Raw genomic sequence first — 20546 nt, 5'->3', positions numbered from 1 at the left:
CTCTCCCTCTCTCTCTGTGAAGCACTAATTCAAAGAGGGAGGTTAAGATTGTTATTTCTGTGGCGTGTGAAATGGGCTGGATGTTAGAGAGCAGCAGAGCGAGGCGTGTGCCCTGCCTCCCGAGTGAGCAGCAGCAAAGAGCCTGCGTGAGAAAAGCAGGACAAAAAGTGAAAGGAGTGCCAGGAGCAGAACTGTAGAGAGGTCCTAGAATGTCAGAGAACGTGTGCTAATTTCCTATTCGTTCCTGAACGTAAAGCTCTTTACTTTGATCTTACATGTGAGGTGATGCAAAGCGTGGCCTTTGGACGTGCACAAGTAGGGAGTTTTCCAAGGTTAAGGGATGCGAGAGGTGGCAGAGGGGATTTAGTTCTTCTGGATTTGAGAGCATCTTCATTGTTTGTGACCACGTTAGTTTGCAGGGAAAAGCTGGGCAGTGGATGTGGCCTCTCTGTAGTTTTCCAGCCGTGTGGTACGTGGTGGCTGCAGTCCTCTGCATGCAGTTCTTGCTATTTCCAGATGCTGTTAATATATTCCCCGTTTCCCTGCAGCCCTTCGTGCGTTTGTGCAGCCAAGCTCTCCGAGCTGGCGGGTTTCCTTACCGTGAGAGCATCGCAGATGCGGGATGCACTTGCTCCAAGGCTCGGGGAAGGGCGGGCCCGCCGAGGGGCCCCGCGGGCTGTGCCGGCTCCCCGGCTGAGCCCTGCGCTCGCTCTACCAGCGCCGGGTTTGTGCATCAGCTTTGGCCGATTCGCTATGGTTTAGGGCCGTGGAGCCAGCTGTCTGCAATCTGATGTAATGTTGCCCTGGAAACCAGAAATGAAACACTTAAGCATTCACCACAGAGTTACTACATACAGCATTAGCCAAAGTAATTAAAAGTTGAGCCATATGGGCTTTCGGATGGAAAAGTTTGGAGCAGAGGAGATGGAAGTTAAGTTGTTCCTATTTGCACTGCTGCAAATCTGTTTGTTGTTCCCTTGAGGGCACAGGGAGAGGCCTGCCTTGCCTGTGCACAGGGGCACAGGGAGCTGGAGGGGTTCTGGCTGTTTCATCAGCACATTAAGGACACCGAGGCTTGGCCTGGTGGAAGAGCCGCGTGCCGGGGGCTGGAGGCATTGGTGGGCAGGGTGCAGCATGGATTCCTTCAGTGCCGGAGAGCCTCTGGCTGAGCATCCTGTAAACTCATCCTCTTTGTAACAGACCATGACTACTCTTCTGCAGTGCTGCTGCACTCTGGAGTGCCTGTGAAGGGGAAGAGAGCAGGAGGGGGCTGTCAGCTGGCTACATCCAAGCCCTGTGCCAAGGCCTTGCTGCTAGAGCTGTCCAGGAAGCCATTTGCCCAGCCTGACATGCTTTGGGGACATTGGGGTAATTTTCCCATGTGAAGTCAGGGACAGCTACCAAAAAAAGCAATTCGGTCACCATGCAAGAGGGGGGGGCAGAGTGGATTGGGGAAGTCAAAGCATGGAAGTTCAATGATTTCCGAGTATGTCGGTTATGGCTTGAATGCTTTACATTTCTGTTTTCTGTTTAATATTAGCTGTAAAAGAAAGCATTGCTTCAGCTGGAACATTAAGCTCTGTTTCCCATGTGCCAAAGTGGAAACTTTTGATAATTCCAAGGCCTTTCTTAAAAAGTTGATTCAAAAACAGGAAGCAAGTGAAGAGTAACCCTTTCTGAAAATGCATTCATTTTCAAGAATTGGCATTATTTGACAATGAAGTTTCCTGAGCAGCACCACTGGTGTAGTCACAATTTTTAGGCCTTTTTGCATAAACTTACTGTCCATCCTTTTTCACTGTAGAAGATTTCTCTGTCACATGCTACCTGGTATGATAGGAAGCAGGCTTCTGGAGGGGAGACTGTGTTTGTCTGTCATCTACCCATAAAGCACAACCTGTTCTTGCCTACTTGCAAAGCACTGGTGATAAAAAAGATCTGTCACTGCTTGTGGAGGACCCCAGCTCAAAAGAGTACTAGGAGTCCTGAAGCACTGGGGAAAAGCAGCTGGCACTTAATTGTGATTGGACTTTATTTACTTTGAAGTATGGTGAGCACCCTCTGTACCACCCACTTGAGTTTGATTTCAGTACCTTGTGCTGAGGCTATTTTGACACTTCCTTCTGCTGTGGTACTTGTGAATGCAAATGTCAGACATTGTAAAAGCTCTTTCTTTGTTGTTGTTGTTGTTGAGTCTTCATTACCCTGAGGGGGCTCAGTTCCTTATCACATTTCAGTGGTGCAAATTAGGACTACCTATTTATTCTTCAGTGAAATCCTGGGTGGGAGGACCAGATGTAAGTGGTTTTCTAAGTCTTACAGAGCTCACAGTTTCAAAAACAGTAGTCTTGCAAACTGAGGGTGTATGAAAAGTAACGATGGAAAGCAATCCTCTAGAGTAATTGCATTTAAAATAAACATCTCTTGAGTGCAGAATATGCATGATGGTTGCTTGCCAGGATACACTTAATGGCCCAAGAAGTCTTGACTGAACTCCTTGATTACAGTCAATAATCCATTCATCATCTTATCTAAATGTGTCTGTCTTGTTTGGCATATCACTAAGTTGTCCTAGGCATAATCTCTGAATTAATACTCATGTTGCTGCTTAATTTACTTGATGTAAACAACCCTGGTACTCTTTGCAGTCCTGTTTTTCCCGAAGGAAATTTATTAATTACCTAGCCAGTCTGTAGCCACAATAAACACATTTGTGCAATTCTTGGATGATAGAATAACAATTCCTACTGCCATATGTGGTCAGTTTGGTATTCTTCCTTATTTTGGAGTAATGCAAAGTGTGTGGAAAACTGGTAATGGACAGTGCCCTTGCAGAAATTTGTTGAAGTTTGCTCTGGTGTGGTTCTGAGGCCCTTGTGAAGTGTATGCCTGCTCTGGTGTGTTCTGGGGCTCTTGTGAGGTATATGCCTGAGAAGTAGGCTTTCAGAGCTGCCCTGGCTCTGTCAGGCACTGTGTGCGCCTTTGGAAGCATTCCAGTGCAGCTGGAATGGGGTGTCCTGCCCCATGGCATCTGCCTGTAGTACCTCATCCTGGTATTTAAATGCACTGCAAAAGTAGAAAGCATTTTTTATGTTTGGCCTCTCTTATTCATCCTCCAGATAAGCACACAGCATTTTTGCTGGGAAGAGAAGGGGATGGCTTTTTTTTGTTTGTTTGTTTTAACTTGGCTTGCATCTCTTGGGGATCTTTATTTTTAAAAGTTTCATTAAGGAGAAAGAGAAAAAAGGATGAACACGCTGTGGAAACGCAGATAGTTGCACTGACAGGAAGTTGCATGAGGGTTTTTAGAGCTGACCATTAGGAATGCTGTGAATTGGCTGGGACTACGAGTGCAAACAAAGTAAGGTATATGATCCATACCGCACTCCAGCTGGAGCCTGTGCTGTGTGCAGGAATGTGCAGCAGCACAGGATGCCAGGGCTGTCCTGGCCAAGCCAGAGAGCCCTGCTGGCCTCCTCTCCCCTTCCCTGCCCTTCCCCCCACCGCCTTCCACATTCTGAACTGATTAAAACAGAGGAAGTAGCACGTTGAACATTGGATCTGGCTCGAAAATCGAAGTTGTCTTCTGGTTCACAAGGAATGGATTGTTTCAGCTTGTTGTGTCACTGCTGCTGGAGAGAAGGGAATTTTTTTTTGTCTCTGTAATGTTTGATACTTGAGGGAAAACAGCTGGAACTGAGCATACTGGATCAGATGCAAAACGAAACGGGATGCTGGGGAATATGGACTGCACTGTATATCTGAAAAGGTCAGAGTTTTCCCTTGGTCAGTGCTGGAGGAATGCTCTGTCCATCTTAACTCCAGCCTCGAGAGCCTTCAGGAGGAGTGTAAGGAGCAGGGAGGAGGAAGGGAATATTTTGTAGCTGTGGCAGTCCGTGAGTGAGGCAGATGAGGTCTCCTCCTTCCTTTCCTTCCCATCCCTTTCTTGTGCTGCTGTTTTTGATTTTCTGGGAAGATTGGGAGGAAAAAAAGAGAAGTCGTCAGTGACAGAGCTTCAGTTTGGAAAAGCTGTTTATAACCAGGTTTAAAGAGCAAGTTCTGAGATGCCAGACAAGAGCAGGGACTGACTAAACCACGGGAGTATAACTGGTATGGTAAGAAGAACCCTGGAAAAGAGCCCTGCCTGAAACATACTGGAAGAGGACGTGGAAGTAGTTATTACACAATGCTTGTGAAGAAAGACAAGGGCAGGAATGCATTTCAGTGCCTAGGATCTTACGTTGCACAGATTTAGAAATCAAAATGGTATGTCATGCTTTTACAAAAGGAAAAAAAAAGAAAACAAGAAAACCCTCAGTAATTTAAATGTGTCTCTCTGACCCAAGCTGAAAATATAACACCAGTTACAGAGCTGCATTGACACAATGCAGCAGATGAGCTGGGTTAACTTGACTTGAAGGAGCAAGCCATGGAACTACTGCTTTATTAATATTCCCTTTGTTTCTTTGCCAGTCAAGAGAACAATCCGATGATGAAACAGAGGAGTCGGTGAAGTTTAAGAGGTTGCACAAGCTGGTGAATTCTACTCGCAGAGTCAGGAAGAAACTCATAAGAGTTGAAGAAATGAAAAAACCCAGCACAGAAGGTAAAAAGCAACGTAGTTAAAACTGTTTGTGTGAATACATGTTTCTCTTGAGAGGAGACAGAAAGTGGAGGGTTGGGGAGGGAGGGTGGAGTATTCATAAGGGATGGTAGGAACAACTGCTTTGTCTATTGTGCATGCCTTAGGTTATTGAATTTTTAAGCTTTAGAAGGAGGAAAGTGACAGCCTAGAACGTGGTTACTGCTGATCTGGTATTCTCAGAGCAGCGCTGGAGAGCCCCTCATTAAGAGATTAGAAGTTGGCTTATGTTTTATGCCCCATGCTGGGAGGGAACGAGCCTGGGAGCAATCCCAGCCAGCTGCCCCACAAGCTCAGCAAGGAGGTAAGTGGAGCCATTACCACACTGCTCCCTCCTCCCAGGCACTGGGTGGTACACAGGTGAAGCTCCTGCTCATTTTTGGAGGATAGCAGCTGGCTGATGGTGCAGCTGAACCACGTGGCATCACCCTGTGGCAAAAATAGAGAACATCTATCAGACATTCTTGTGGGATAGAGGCTGCCTCGTGACTTCTACTTCTGGGGGATCTTGTCTGCAATTTGGCTTCTGAACGAGCTCTGCTCCCTACAGAGAGGGGGAGAGAAGGGAGGAGGAGGGTGGGGAAAGGGAAGCAGAGTTCAGGCCCTGGGAACACCATGCTGCAGCATTAACTCCCGATGACCTGTATGCATGTATGAGCACTCACATTAATGGAGTGTGATCCTCAGGAGCCTCTCTGCTCAGCTATGCTTGAGTCCTTACTGGAATTGTGGGCACCTCTCTATTTTGGTGGCCTTCTCAGCATCATATGGCCAATTCCCCTCAGCTCTGCAGTGAGCTGAGCAGAATTGTGTATGATTCTTTCTTAGTGCATTTAAGGAGAACATGTGTATCTTGCGTATGTGGCAGGAAGCTGCTGGCAGTCTGTGATCTAGCCTGCCTCTCCTACATTATGGATGGTGTTATTGGCTGGTGTGAAAGGCACAGGCAGTGTAGAGCTCTGGAATGGGCAGCTGTCTCTGTCTGGAAAGGTTTTATCACCTCATATGGTGAGCATAAAGCTGGGATACCTTGGAAACAAAACTGTGGATTTTGAGATGGGACAAACAAAATAGGACTATTTTTCCATTGCTCTGGGGAAAGATGGCCCTCAGAGAAGCCAATCCTACCTCCTCCTCCTCTCCCCTAGAGTCTGAGAAAAGCTGCATGGAGCAACCAGGAGGAGGGATGGGAGCAGATGCAGAAGCAGGCAGCTCAGGGGCTGCTGGGCATGCAGATGCCTTCCTGCATTTGGACCAGACTTTCTCTTTAGCACATTAAGTATCTGTCTTGCTCTCTGTATTCTCTCGTACAGTGTTTTACTTCCTTATTTCCTTTTCCCCTCAGTCTTCCACATAAGTGTGCCACTCCTTCTAGGGTTTTTATTTCCATTGAGTTTTTCCACCCCTGCCCCTTGCAGAAAAAGCACTGAGCTAGTAATTGTATATAAAAAAAAAAAGGTTGGTTCTCTTTCCTTCTTTTTCCATATGCTGTCTGTCTTCTCTAGCTCTAGGCTTCTCTGATTACTTTATCTGTCACTCTGGAGTTTCTTTGTAGATTCACTCTTGGAAAACTTGATAGCAGAAGCAGTTATTGCTTAATAGCAACACAGATTAATTCTGCATAACTTCTGTATAACTGAAGGCCCGCTAAGTAGCCAAGTCGGCCTTAGCAGTAGATATCTATGACTTTCTTTCAGGAAATTCTATACCCAAATTTTCATTTGGCAAATTAAAAGTGTTTAATAAATGTTGTCCATCACAATCTCTCATAATACAGGTCTGTATTCCCAATTGGATGTGTCAGAGGGCTGTGCAAGATCACAAAAAATAGGGTGGTCAGATTTGGGATTGCTGTCTGGCTTTCCAAGTTACCTGCAGTTCACTGGACTGGTTTTTGAGCTGTTGCTATGGTTCTTTGAATATGTGTTATGAATATGAAGTAATGTGAAATCATAGTGACTAGGTTTTGGGGAGTTGGCTATAATATTTGATTGAGTACATCAGTACAATTTAAATAAATTAATTAATGTTCAACAGCCTTTAGTATAGTGTAAGAGCAGACTTATTTTGAAAACTGACATGCAGTTTCCTGGAAGAAAGATTCTGCATAATCCTACTCAAAAATTTCTTCACAAAGAGCAACTTTGCCAAATTTCCCTTATGTATTCCTGTAGATTTTAAAGAAAAGCACACTAGTCTCAGATTCTTCTCCCACATTTCTATTACTGACTCTGTTATCACAATGAATATACATTTGGCTGAGCTGATGCTCACTAGAATTTGCCAATATCAGAACCCATATGTATTTTGTCTTAATCTGCTCCTAAGTGAGCCAAATAACTGAAACTTCCTAATTCCTGGGCACCATTCTTATATAGCACTTAAAAATGCATCACATCTACATCTGTGTCATTATGGCTTTGTGTCATGGACTCACTCCAAATAACATCTGTTACAGTGTTCAAACACAATGCATATTTTACAAGCTGTTTAAAAACATATTTACATAGTGGACTAAAATTGTTTATCAGTACATACTTGGTCTCAGGAGAATGTCTATTTTCTGTTCAAATTAAGATGTGAAGGGGAAGAAGAGAAAGCTGGACAGTCCAGGGAAAGTGGTGTCAAAACAAGACTCCAATCTACAAACCTACCCCAAGAAATTTCTCAAGAGTGAAAGTTGCATGTCAGATGTGATCCACCATTCCTTCAGTGTCATGATAAGCTTTATCATAGTAAAATAGCATCTTAGGGTTCAACAAATGCATGTCAAATATATTTTGCCAACAGAGTGGACTGAAGGTGAGGCAGGAATCCTATACAGGGCTTCTAATCTGTCATCGTAAAAGGTGTCCCATGTTATTGAATGAGCCAATTTAGTAAATTGTAGACATTTTGGTAACAGTTCAAATTTAGCTCTGCTGTAAGACTGTGGAAGCAAGCAAAGATGAAAGCAAAGTTAGGTCATTAAGAAATTTATTTTGGCAAGAAATAAATGCAATGTATTTGTATGTGTGCATGTGTGATCCATAGCTATGAATGATGTGAAATTTGTCAGGGAGACAGAGGAGGATATGTACTTTTTTTTGACTCTTACCTTGTTACTACATCTAAAACCTGTGCCAATACTTTGCTCAAAAGAAAACACCAGAGAAAAGTTTCTTATATGATAGATGTTAAAAGGAACTGCAGTTTCAATTTCTTTAGTCCCTCTCTCCACTCCAAAAAGGAAACCTGGCCATGTCCAATACTTATGTTGCAAAATATTCCTGTGAAATATTTTCTGGAAAAATTTGGTGAAAACTAAGTGTTTCTTTCATTACCAGGACACTGTTGAAATTGGCACATCTGCAGTTTGACCTACTTCTTTGTTTTTGCATCTGCTAAATAAATTCTGTGTGATTAAAACTGGTGTCTCTTCCCTCATCAAAACTCCAGAACTTTAAATTTCATCCTGGAGTTCAGCTCCATAAGTTTCTGCAAAAAATACTTCTTTCTGGAGCCACAGTAGCACTAGATGTTGTAAAAATGGACCTGAGAGATACTCGTCTGGGTTTTAATACCTAGGTGTACCTCTGACCTATTATAGACTTGCTAGAGCTGACCATCATATGCAAGTGTCAGAAAAAAAATATAAGAAACAGATCCCAGCTCCAGCTTTTAAGGGGTCGTTAGTGGGAGCATCTGTGTTCTTAGCTGCAGATGAAAGAGAGAAGACTTAAAATAATGAAGTTTACTTACAGGATGTTGTATTCAGTTTGTTGTTAACTAATCTCAGCATTCTCACTTCACAAATGGAAGGAACTGCTTCAGGTTTATCCACTCAAAAATAACTTCTGAGCAATTTACATCAAAAATCGTTTTCTTCCAATTTAAGTGGGTAACATCTTGAATAAATACAGTGAGACTCTACAGGGAAACATCTTAGAGAATTATGAACAATGACAAGTATTATGCTGCTTTTGCTCCCTGTAGGTGTGGAAGAGCACTCACTTGACAACTCTCCTATACTGGATGACAGATCAGCACTTTACTCTGGAGTTCACAAGAAGCAATTCTACTTTGACAGTTCCTGTGAAAAGCAGCCAGAGGATGACTCGGACTCACTCACTACTTCTCCCTCATCCAGCAGTCTTGATACCTGGGGAGCCAACCGGAAGCTGGTGAAGACATTCAGCAAAACTGATAGCCGTGGCCTTATCAAGCCTCCCAAGAAACTTGGGACATTTTTCTCTTACCCAGAAGAGGAGAAGTCCCAGAAAGTTTGCTGCTCCTTGACAGATGGGGAAATGAAGAAGAGCCTCGGCTCACTGAGCCACGGGGTAAGTACAGAAAGCATTTGCTTTTATGACAGCAACAGGCACAAGCACCATCTTCTGGTGTCCCTGGAGGAGATTCAGAGTGTAAGGAAGCAGATCCGATTGAAGAAAATGGATACTAACTATTCCTGTTCCAGAGCTTTTCTTTGCCAGCGCCCTGCTAGGAAAGGAGCACCCCCCACAACTTGCGACCTACAATTACTGCGGCACAAAACGAAAGGGGGTGGAGGTTGTGGCTTCCCAAACAGAAGGCTCCGAGGGCGCACCTCTGTCAGCGAGTTCAATATCACCTATGTGGTGGAGAGAAGCCTGTACAGTCACCTCAACCTCTCACAGCTGGTGCGTCCCGTTACTGACAGGACCCTGAGCAAGGCCGAGAAGCAGGACTTGAGGAGATGCCTGCTGGAGGAGGATGAGGAGGCCAAGAGGAAGTGGGCTGCCACAGTGGATCGCTGTACTAAAAGGGTTCTCTTGAGAATCCACCAAAAGTCTGTGAGTCAAAGAGTCGCCATGAAGGTGGTCTTCCAATTTCTGTGAGGTTGCAGCGAACACTTTCTGCTTTGTACTTTTAACTAAAATTCAGTGCTTCTGCTTGCTTTGCCACTAGAAACTCGTAAGCACTGTAATGCAGGTATAAGGGAAGAGCTTGACCTTATCCTGTCAGAGAAAAGTTTTGTTGAGTCTGCCATTTCTGTATGTACAGAATAACTCAGTGAGAGAGAGAAATATGACGAAATTCTGCTTTTTTAATTCACCTAGGGCAGAAATAGCGATCACCAGCAAACAGAGGTTTGAGATGCTATAAATACGTTCTTTATGATGCTTTGGGAGACAGTATTCTCTTCAAGGAGTACCAAGAGATGAACAAGATTTTCAGAGTAACGGAGTACTGTTACTCAACTGTGCTCTATTTCTCCTCAGCTGTCATTGCCTTCAGTTGGCCCTTCCCTTCTCAGAGTGCATCTCATCAGTTCACTTACCCAATCAGTATTCACCCTTACACAGCTACAGAAAGAGAGTTTTGCATTAGATAGTCACTGTCCTCCTGCTTGCTGCTCACCACCATCAGAATTGTCACTACTGCTCCTCCTTTCTAGCATGGAATGAAGGTGGCACCTTCCCTCAGTGCATTACAGAAAGGGAACAAGGGGTGGCCAAAAGAGGAAACTGTGCTTACAGTGAGAAATTAAGCGATTTGAACACTCCAGAGGGATCCAAAGCTGCTTTCTGGCTATGTGACCCAGTTTTGACAGTTCCGTTAACCATGATTCTGAGTTTCCTAGGAACTTGCCTTTGATGCCAGATCTCCAAAGCTGAGCCAGATAGTCAGTTGTCTAGTTGACAATATTCCCTCCTACTTTAGTGGACGGAAACAGCAGTGCTCCTGTAACATTAAGCAAGATATTCCAGTAAACAATACAGTAGAAACAGCTTTTTCTCTCAAATAACAGTTTGGGGTTTTTTTTGAGAGGTCTCTGCTTAATTTCTTCTAATTTAAGATATAAGAGTGGTGTAAGAACTGTGGTCACCTTAAATAGCTTGTGGGAGGTGACCACACCTTCATGGTTCATTTTTTGCTCTTTGGCCACAAAATACAGATTTATTTTTTTTTTTCTACCCAATACCATGAACATTCTCTCTTGGCAGCTTTACTGTTTCTTCTGCATTGACTGCTTACCCTGCCCCTCACAGGATACTGTTAATTGCTACAGACATTGTACTCAGAAGATGTTGTTTCCTTTAAGGATATTACAATGATAGGAGAAACCTTTCTCTTGCTTCTGTGGGTTGAATAATAAGGTTATCTTGAACCAAAAATGTTCTAGAGATGCCCCATAGTTAAAAATACCTTCTACAACTGTCTTGGTAAATACAGATGACAGAAACAAACTCTTCAGTTCTTCTAATAAGTTAGTCTTGTCTTGCCATAGTAATTTCAGTATGAAAACCATCTGCTCTGACTTTTGCTTAATCACAGAGTTACAGTTAAAGAAATGGATAGTGTTTTGTTGTAGTTGAGGAAATTCTCATTCAGCTGCTTCTCCAGCCTTGTTTGAATGGGATAAATATTGGGGAACTGCTGCCCTTACTAACTTTTTCAATGCACTTCTTCCTGAAACTGCAAATAACTGACAAGCTTCAACTAATGCTCCTTCCAAGAAATGCTTAATGTTTGTTTGCTGCAACCTCAGGGAAATTGCAATACCTCTGTATTCAGTGGAATTGGTCACTCTGTCTTGCCTTGCCATTCATTTTTGTCATTTATATTTGTTTCAGTGGCCTGGACATGCATGAAATTCTCAAATGGCATCAGTTTTTCTTTTCTCCCAGAAGAATAATATTTTTGATTGCATGACCATTCCATTGAATATCCCTCTCCTCATCCACAGACGTTTTGTTTGCTGCAGGATTGCCAGGGTCCCTACTGGAATCTGAAGGTGGAAATTAAATTTTAAATGTGTGGGGAGGTCCATTGTGAAACAACAAGCATCCTTAATAAGGTGCATTTACTCAGAAGTTTTTAATCAACAGTTGGTTTGGTCCAAGAAGACTTTTTTAGGAGGAGCTCTGGCTGGTTTGACAGACAAGTTTGCTCAGAGCAGTTCCAGATGTCCTCTCTTCATTGCTGAGCTGACCATACACTGTAGGATTAGTTATAATGGCTCTTCACAGAAGGACCAAATTACTCCTAGCTAAACATGCTGTGCTTTAGAAACCAATCTTCTTACTTGTGGTTGGTCTCAAATGTTCTCTAAAAACAACTTTTAAAACCTGTGCCATAGTCACATTGCCTTCTGGAAAAAAAAACACTTAGAAAAATTCTATATCACAGCATTGTCTCTAATCTTTGTGGGGCCTAGACAAAGCTGGCTTGGAGTTCCATTAGAGTTGTAGTGGATACAAAAACTGTCATCCAAGTTTGTAGGGTGTAAGCAGCAAGAAGCTAGAAATAAGACCTTTTAAAAGTTAAATATGTTTGCTTCTAAGTGGTGAACAGGCAGAGCGTTTACTTTAAAAGAATGAATTCTTAGTTGTTTATTAAGAATGAATTCTTAGTTGTTTATTAAGAAGTGTCACAGTTTATACAGCTTGCTTCTTCCTAACAGATGAAGTGGGCTGGTAGTTCTCAGGTGGTGGGTTTTCATTGGCTCACAATCCTTCGAAGGTCTGAGCCAATACCTAATCAATACCTAATTGATTCTTAAACTGTCTTCGAAGTTACTCTGTTGAGTAGTTCAGGCCTTAAGAACTTTTAGTTCACAAACACTTCTGCCTCCTGTTTATCTCAGCTCTGACTCTGAAAAGAATACTTATAGTCATCATCTGCCTATCCTCAAAACCATACTCAGAGCACAGAAGTCATGCAAGTTAATTGTAATGGCCATACCTTCATTTCCCTGCATTGCCCCATGAGATTTCTGCCAAGGACAGTTACTTGAGTACTGTGCAGCTGGTTGTTCATTGGTCAGGTTTTATTACCTCTTGGATTGCAAAAAAAAAGCTGGAAGTGACTAACCTGGAATCAGGGCTTGCTCAGTCTCTGGGGACACTTATGGATTTGTGCTTATGGATAGGTGGACTGGGTTTTTCCCTCTTCTTACCAAGGGCTTACCCAACTAGACTTCCAGTGATTCCCTGTATTTCAGTGGAAATGCAGCCTGTGCAGCTATTCAGAAGGTAGGTTATTCAGTGCTTTAAAAGAAGATTGGTGGCTCTCTGTTTCAGTGCTGCTGTGGACTTACTTGTGAAGGCAGATGGGAGTGAAGAGATGAAGTTGCCAGCATCTTGGAAAACTTGATGCATAAGATCAACAGTTTCCTCAGACCAAGAAGTCTTTTTTTCTTTTTAAAAAGAGGAGTAGGCAGTAGATGACTCAACAGCAGCAGACCTTAGGCCAAGGAGTTGTCTCTGGAAAAGAGAGACTCATATTGTCTTACAACAGATTTCCTGATTTATAATCTCTCATCCCTTTGTTTGTTTGTTTCTTTCCATGTTTGCAGACATTTGTATTTTAATTGGTGTTCTCCAAATCACGGATGTTCTAAGTGAGCTAATCATGGTAATAAAACTATCTATCGTGGTTTTTTTTGCAGAGAACCTGTAGCTTTGGAGGATTTGATTTGACAAATCGTTCCCTTCATATTGGAAACAGTTCTGACCAAATGGTGAGTTCGAGAAGGTGCAGACTTGAAATAGCATAAAATGAAATGCACAGCAGAGTTATAATAGACTGAAGTGTAATTTAGGCCTATAATAATAGTTTGGGAATCCAAGAAAACAGAGCATCTTTGTTAACCTCAAACTTCCTTAGGTTTGAGAATAACATACCCACCCATATCCATGCGTGGGTATATCCAAGTATTTATATACAGTATGTGTAAAGAGGTAGGAACAAGTGATCAAAGCACAAATCTGGGGGCACATCTGTGGGCTATTCTTATATCGGACTTCCTCAGAGCATCGCCCAAGGCAAAACATGTGCTTGCTATATTTCCTTGGTAAAAATATTTACTGTTTGGAATGATGAGGCTAACTTCGCTGAAGATCTGCAAATTATTTTCATGGAAGTCATTATGTAAGAAGTTCATTATTAGTTTTCTCATTGTATCTCAGTAGACCAGGATCCCATTGTGCTGCGCAACTGATCTCAGAGCATTCTTGTGTTTAAAAAACCCCACATCTCCCCTGAGAATTAATTCCATTTTATGTTACTCATGTTGATCCCACTGTTACTGTTGGTTGGCCTGTGGCCAAAAATAACCAAACAGAAATGAACCAGAACATTATATCAAATGAAATTGTGAACATATTTCTTCCTTTTGCCCATATATGTTTTTCTTTTCTGTTTCAGCATTGTATCTGATAACTTTTCTGTCCACTTAAATCAAGTCTAAATTGTCAACCATTTTGTATGCCAGCATTTTTTTTTTAAATGTCATCTGAGGTTTTTGGACATGTTTTTTTTTGTCTTATTTTTTTAACATCATTAATTACCCTTGAATTTGCTTATTTTAGTCATCAATTTTCAACATTGATAAACAAATTAACTTCTGAACTTACAGTGTTTATCTTTAAACATAGATACTTGTTTTGATCATATGTGTTTTAATATAAGAAAGTGTGAAGTCTAGATGTTATATTTATCCCTGGGAGCATCAGTAGTGGGAGTAATGCAGTGCACTAGAACAATATATGTGGATCAAAGTGGGTTTTTTTCTTGAAAACATATAAGCCCATTAAGTAGAAGGTTTTTTTCGAAAAAGATTAGGCAGAAAGCTGTCCTTAATGTCTGGTAAAAGACCAAAATTACCAAGGAAGTTGTAATTATGAACAACTTTTAAGGGGAAAAATAATGTATTGTCAGAAATGAAGCATCAGTTGAATTTCAGAGAAACTTTCTGTAAGAACATTGATGAAGTAGAAAATATACATATAAATCTTTAATGTACAATATCATGTCCACTTATTTTAGGGTTTGCTCTCGTCTTGTAGCTAAATTTAACCAACTCAGTGACCAAACTCAGTAGTCAATCTCTTTGGCCAGATGGATTTTGGTCCTTTTTTTGTGCTGTGATTTTTGGTGCACCCTTGCCAATGGAGGGTGCTGGGGTACATCTAATAGAGCTGCATTCCTCAGTGGTTGCTGAAATAGAGAAGAACATAAGACTGTGTTTCATGTCCTGCCTGGACAGTCTGAATAAGGGCTGAACCATAAAAGTTTGGTAAAATATCAGCTGATCCATGTTAACTGAGTACTTGTGACATAAGTAAGTGCTTGGTACATTTAAGCTGGTTTACAAAAGGTTAAATGAATTCAAGGCAGCTGGTCTTTGTCATCCACTATATAGGGACCAGCTAATTTAGTTCTTCAGTACCTTGTTGTGTGCCTTAAAAAAAGCAGTGCAAGTTTAACCTACCATAGTTGATAGATTTAGCACTTTTTTTTTTGTGGTGTTTGCTTTTGGGTTTGTTTTTTTTTTACAGTCCATAGTAAAACCACAGAGGTTAGCAGAATGTCTGTCTGAAAATAAAAAGTAAATTTGGGTAACCAAATGTAGATATCCACATATAGATATATATATTTATATACACAGAGATCTATATTTGGCTAGTATCTCAGAGGTACCTTTATTCCTGTTAAACTCTTTGTAGTATTGACCAACATGAGCCACAACTATTGTGTGTCCTGTTAGAAAGGCTTAGCCTGAAACGTGCGGTTTCCTATCAGATCAAATATTACTGAAAATCAAAGGGATAAAGGCATCCTAACAGTCCCCAACACATCTACACACAATACTTTCACAAAAAGTTTACACATCAGGCCTGAATAGTAAGCTGCAGTGGACTGCTGCAGTGGTTTGCACAAGGCCTCAACAGTGAATTTGGAGCAGGCAACAGGACACTGTGCTGCTGTCCTGTGTCTACCTGGACACCTCTGCAGTAACTGCTGGCTGAGGGAAAAAAAAATGGTTCTTCTATTTTAAAGGCTTAAGCCCTGTTTTATTTTGCAGGGTAAAGAAGGAGACTTTGTTTATAAAGAAGTGATCAAATCACCCTCTGCCTCCCGTATATCTCTGGGCAAAAAGGTGAAGTCTGTAAAAGAAACCATGAAGAAAAGGATGTCAAAAAAATACAGCAGCTCTTTGTCTGAGCAGGTATGTAAGGGCTGCGGTGGAATCCACTTAATAATGTAGAAGTGATAATCAGTATTGATTCCCATGCATCAAGGTATCTCTGAAGAATTTTCTAATATGATTATGTGGTGTGACTTTATTCCTATGTTCTTATAAAATCCCTCACTGTGAAATGGTTTCCTATAGATGGCAGTACCATGGAAAATCCATTTTCAGATTTTCATTTAAGTAGCTCATCACACGTCTGCCGTTGATGGCACTACACACCTCACTCTCTATTTCTATTTCTTTTCTATCATCATTTATTAAGGGAACCAGTCTGTGACACAGGGTCACAGTGATATATTTAATCTGCAATTTACACCCTAGTTTAAATTCCCAGCATAACTTCACATACACAGCTCTTCTCTGCTATTACAGGTCTTTTCTCCATCACAGCTTGCCCTGTGCAGCAGCCCATTAAAACAGAGGCACAGTCAAGTCAGAAAAGGGTCATCTGACAGCAGATTTTCCTATTATTCTTTCATTACAGATTTTTATAGTCTATTCTTAAAGGCAAATCTGAAGTACATTAGTTCTAAATTAGGCTTTGAATTGAAGTGGGCTAGAAACAATTGCTGTCTTTCTCCCTTTTCCTTTAGTGGAGTGTCAAAAATCTTCGGCATTTGTTTGAAGCCGAGCTTGCCACTCGGATTGTGTAAGGAATGGGTTGGAAAGCCACTGGGAAAGCAGAGCTCTTCCTGGTTAACACCGCCCCCAAGTGGGCTCGCACCACTCGCGGGGGATGCTCGCAGTCCTGGGAAATGGGGAATGGAAGTTTTGCTCTTAATGCAAAGCCACAATGCCTGTAAAAGGAGCAGTTCATAACATTCATAGTAACAACCCCAAACTGAAGAATCCAGAGGCAGCAAGAGAAGCAGAAATGTGGCCAGTGTTATGCTGTGCTTTGTGACAACAGAATCCCTTTCCTGCAGAACTGTTTATCAGCCTACTTATTCATTACCAGGGCAGTGCTACACTTATGGTTATTTAATTTAAATGTAAAATTAAAATATTTTAAGATGTAACATGATTTAATATTGATAAGAAGATGGTTTGGTGTCTGACTGGCTTTACAGTGCGCTTCTGCAAAGTCTCCCCCTAAAAAAGGGGATCCTTCAAGAAATTGCTTTACAGTGATTTAGCAATACTTCTGCTCTGTGTCACTCTCTCTGAGATTGACTTTACCTCTGAAGTCATATGCTGGGATGAGATTTTCCTAATGATTCTGCAGCATGCAAATAATTGTGTTCATCTAAAAGTTTTATGGCCATACATCTCCACAAAACACTCTTGTATGCAAGCTACTTGCTTGCAGTTCTTTTGTTTAAAGAACCCAAAAACATTGCTTCATGTCTCACTTGCATTGTCTGATTTGTTTGTGTTCATCTTTGTACAAAATCCTGATTTGGAAACCTGAATTTGGCACTAGTTCATTTGCAAATGAACACTGACAAAAATACCATGTGTCATGAAAACCCTTGAATTGAGAGTTTTGTGTAAGGGGTTTTTTTTTTCTGCTTACAATGCTAGCTTTTTCAGACTCCTCTGTTTGCTCCCATCACCACTATCATGCCTAATAAAGTGGAGTTTCTACCACAGCTGGGTACTGCTAAATAAGTAGATTGAAGTTTGCAGCCTGTCTGGTAAAGAGCAGGAAAACAGAGTCTTTTTCCTTGGGGGTGGACAAGCAGCTCTCGTCAGTGCCTGTGTTCATTTATCAAACTTGAATGGTCCAATCCCTTTCAGGAGTCCAGCCCTGGGATTGTGCCGGGTTCCCCGCAGTCGCCACCTCCAGACACTGACTCCCTGGACAAACCCAAGCTGAAAGCTGGTGGCTCAGTGGAGAGCCTGAGGAGTTCCTTAAGCGGTCAGAGCTCAATGAGTAAGTTCAGTTGTAATTGTGTTGCTCCATTTCTGTGGCTTTAGGGAGCAGAGATCTCCACCCTAAGCAGAATCAGAGAAGGTCAAAGCAGAAACAGTGGTTAAAACGTGGAAAGGCTCATGGGTTAGTCATTAAGGGTTTGCAAAGAACTATAAGCTCTTTGGTGCAAAGACAGGGGGTTTTTTTGCTTTATGTTTATACATAACCCTGAAAAAGTGAAATCCTGCTTTCTGTCTGCTGGGTCCTGCTATTACAATATAAATATTCTAATATAAATGTAATGTAATAATGAACCTGTTTACTACTGGTCAAGTAGTAAACAGGCTCATCTTTACACTGAATTTCTCCTGAGCACTCCAGATGGGGCTTCCACCCTCTCTCAAGAGAAACCTTGAGTTTCTATCATTAACTACTTAAAGGAAGAGTAGTATTTAATACTGTCTAGTTTAGACTGTCTCTGCAAAGAACAGCTTAAATGGAACCCACATGATGTGAACTTGCTACACTATTGGCCAAATTTCCAGACTTGAGAAGGATTCTGGCACCCCCTTGCAGGTTTAGGAGCTTGTTCTCACAAAAGTTTTGTGAGCAAAACTTCCCAGAAAGATGTCATCAATCTCTTGTGATGTACCATAGGTGAGACACTTGTTAAACAGCTTCTTGGTTAAGTATTGAGGGGGTGAATTCAGGAAAGCAGGAGTGCAAAGTAGATTTGCTAACTCTCCTATCCACATGCGTGTATAAGAAATAGAAGCATTTAAGGACTTTTAATTTTGATTACCATGCTCTGTGGAAAGAAGACCTATGTTCTGTCTTGCCTCTATTTCTGAAGCTTCTTTGCAAAGAAGCTGTTTTGTGAACTGATACTGTGTCTTTCACACAGGTGGTCAGACAGTGAGCACAACAGATTCCTCAACCAGCAACAGGGAGAGTGTGAAATCAGAAGATGGTGATGATGAAGAGCCTCCTTACAGAGGACCTTTTTGTGGAAGAGCCAGAGTTCACACTGATTTTACTCCAAGCCCTTATGATACAGATTCTCTAAAGCTCAAGGTACCAGCTATATCTGTTTTTAAGGAGTCAAACATTTATTTTGCCAAAGTTCTAAATTAAGATCTTTTTACAATAACTATAGCGTTCTTAATCTTTTAATGAATTTATATGTGTTTTTGAAGCCCTTTAACCTGTCTTCTACATTTAAGATTTCCTTATATAGTAGTTAGAATTATAGCAAAATGTTACAGAACATAAGTAGTGGTGTTTCTCTGTTTCTGTCCATGGAAAGACACTTGAGTCTTTAGTTTCTGGAAAATTAAAGTTGTGCCATGAATTAATTTCCATTTTGCAAAGGTTTTGCTTGAAAGATTGGAAAAATACTTTGTCTGCCACAATGAAATAATCCTCAGTGGAAAAATTTTCAGAACTCTTGGAAGAAATGTGCATGCACCTGCACACAATGTCTCTTAAAGGCGTTTCAGTTAATATAACTTGGTTTGAGTTAATATTGAAATACTTTGCTAACTGAGTGGTCTTCCCCCCTTTAACTTTCTGGATATCAGCTTTGATTATTTTTAGTTGTGCTGCATTCAGTTCAAACTATCTGACTCCTTACATTCATTACTTAAAATTCCACGGGCAGCTAATTCCTATTAAACCTGACATATGTAAGGTAATCTCTTGAGGCATGCAAAGGCAGTTGTGTGTCCATTTCTTTGTTATAGTCAGCAGCACGTTAGGAAAATCAACTTTATTGGTTCCTTCTGCATTGGCTTCCTTTACTCAGATCTGATTTGAAATTCTGCACATACGTACTGAGCATGCTCTTATTTGCACCAACTTCAGGTAGTTGCAAGCATAGAGACTTTTGTACCACACAGCACTGATGCTCTACAGAGATGTCAGCAGGTTTGTGAATCTGGACAGTTGGGTCCCTTCCAGGATCTTTTGTTGGCTTGCTCTGTTGTCTGAGGCATGTCACCTAATACGTTTTTCTTCCATTTGTAAAACAAGCATAAGCAGACATTTTTGCAAAAGCTGTGATTAACCTTTTGAAAACTGAAATGTGTTGTCCATCCCATGTACATGGAAATCTAAGTGCATGTGTTTGCTTAAATGTCTGTCAGAAATCTAAATATCTTTCTTGCTTCTTTGGTCTGCAGAAAGGTGACATCATTGATATAATCAGCAAACCCCCCATGGGCACTTGGATGGGTCTGTTGAACAACAAAGTTGGCACCTTCAAATTTATCTATGTGGATGTGTTAAATGAAGAGGAAGAGAAGCCGAAGCGGCCCACCAGGAGACGTCGAAAAAGTAGACCACCCCAGCCCAAGTCAGTTGAGGATCTCTTGGATCGCATCAATTTGAAGGTCCTAATTCCCTCTCTCTCTGCTTACCCTTTTCACTTTTGGTTGCAGGAAAGGAACCACACCTTTGAAGTTGTTAGTTTTGGAAAATGCACACCAGATTCATAATCCTAAGGCTTATGAGATAATCAGGTCTTAGCTGCAGAGTGAAAATAGCTGAAGCCAGGCAGAACTGCCTGTCAGGCTAGATAAAATGTCACAGGCTGTGAGTCATGTGCACTCAGGCACCTTAAGTCATTGCACAGTATGACCACAGGCTAGCACACTCCAGATGCAAGCAGAAAGTGTAAAATAACAATAGTTACCCTGTCTTCAAAGTGGACTTTTTTTTTCATGTTTCTATTCAGAAGTGCTTGGGATAAATTGGTGTGGCTGTCATTCACCCTTCATACTTCTCCCCTGATACTGAGCCATGCCATGTTGTATCTTCAGGTACCATGATACCCAGGCCATCTAATACACTGCATTCCAAACACAACAGTACGTGCAGTGTTCCAGTTCTGGCACAGCTACCTCCCTGAATTCAGAGCAGTGTTCATGCAAACTATAATACTATAATTTTGCTGTTTTGCACCAGTTTGCACTTAACTTACTGCTTTTCTTGCTGGTCGCAAAAATCTCTTTTAGTATCTTTATTGACAAAATAAGTTGAATAAATGT

At 41.5% G+C, this 20546-nt stretch overlaps 1 protein-coding gene across 5 annotated transcripts in view; it reads left to right on the top strand.

Moving 5' to 3' along the window:
* LOC310907744 (SAM and SH3 domain-containing protein 1-like) overlaps nucleotides 1-20546 on the top strand; it is a 524902-nt gene that overhangs the window by 488790 nt on the left and 15566 nt on the right. For all 5 annotated transcript variants that reach the window (XM_083858181.1, XM_083858182.1, XM_083858184.1 and 2 more), the window contains 7 exons: nucleotides 4474-4606; nucleotides 8618-8964; nucleotides 13056-13127; nucleotides 15474-15617; nucleotides 17385-17520; nucleotides 18404-18573; nucleotides 19680-19889. In XM_083858181.1, the coding sequence (XP_083714307.1) occupies nucleotides 4474-4606; nucleotides 8618-8964; nucleotides 13056-13127; nucleotides 15474-15617; nucleotides 17385-17520; nucleotides 18404-18573; nucleotides 19680-19889 (1212 nt within the window). The remainder of the gene's footprint in view (nucleotides 1-4473; nucleotides 4607-8617; nucleotides 8965-13055; nucleotides 13128-15473; nucleotides 15618-17384; nucleotides 17521-18403; nucleotides 18574-19679; nucleotides 19890-20546) is intronic.

Source organism: Zosterops lateralis (genome assembly GCF_965231275.1).
Source record: "Zosterops lateralis genome assembly, chromosome: 3".
In the NCBI taxonomy this organism is placed as follows: Eukaryota; Metazoa; Chordata; class Aves; order Passeriformes; family Zosteropidae; genus Zosterops; species Zosterops lateralis.
Note: the sequence above shows the minus strand (reverse complement) of the source record. Positions and strands in the feature narration are given on the sequence as shown.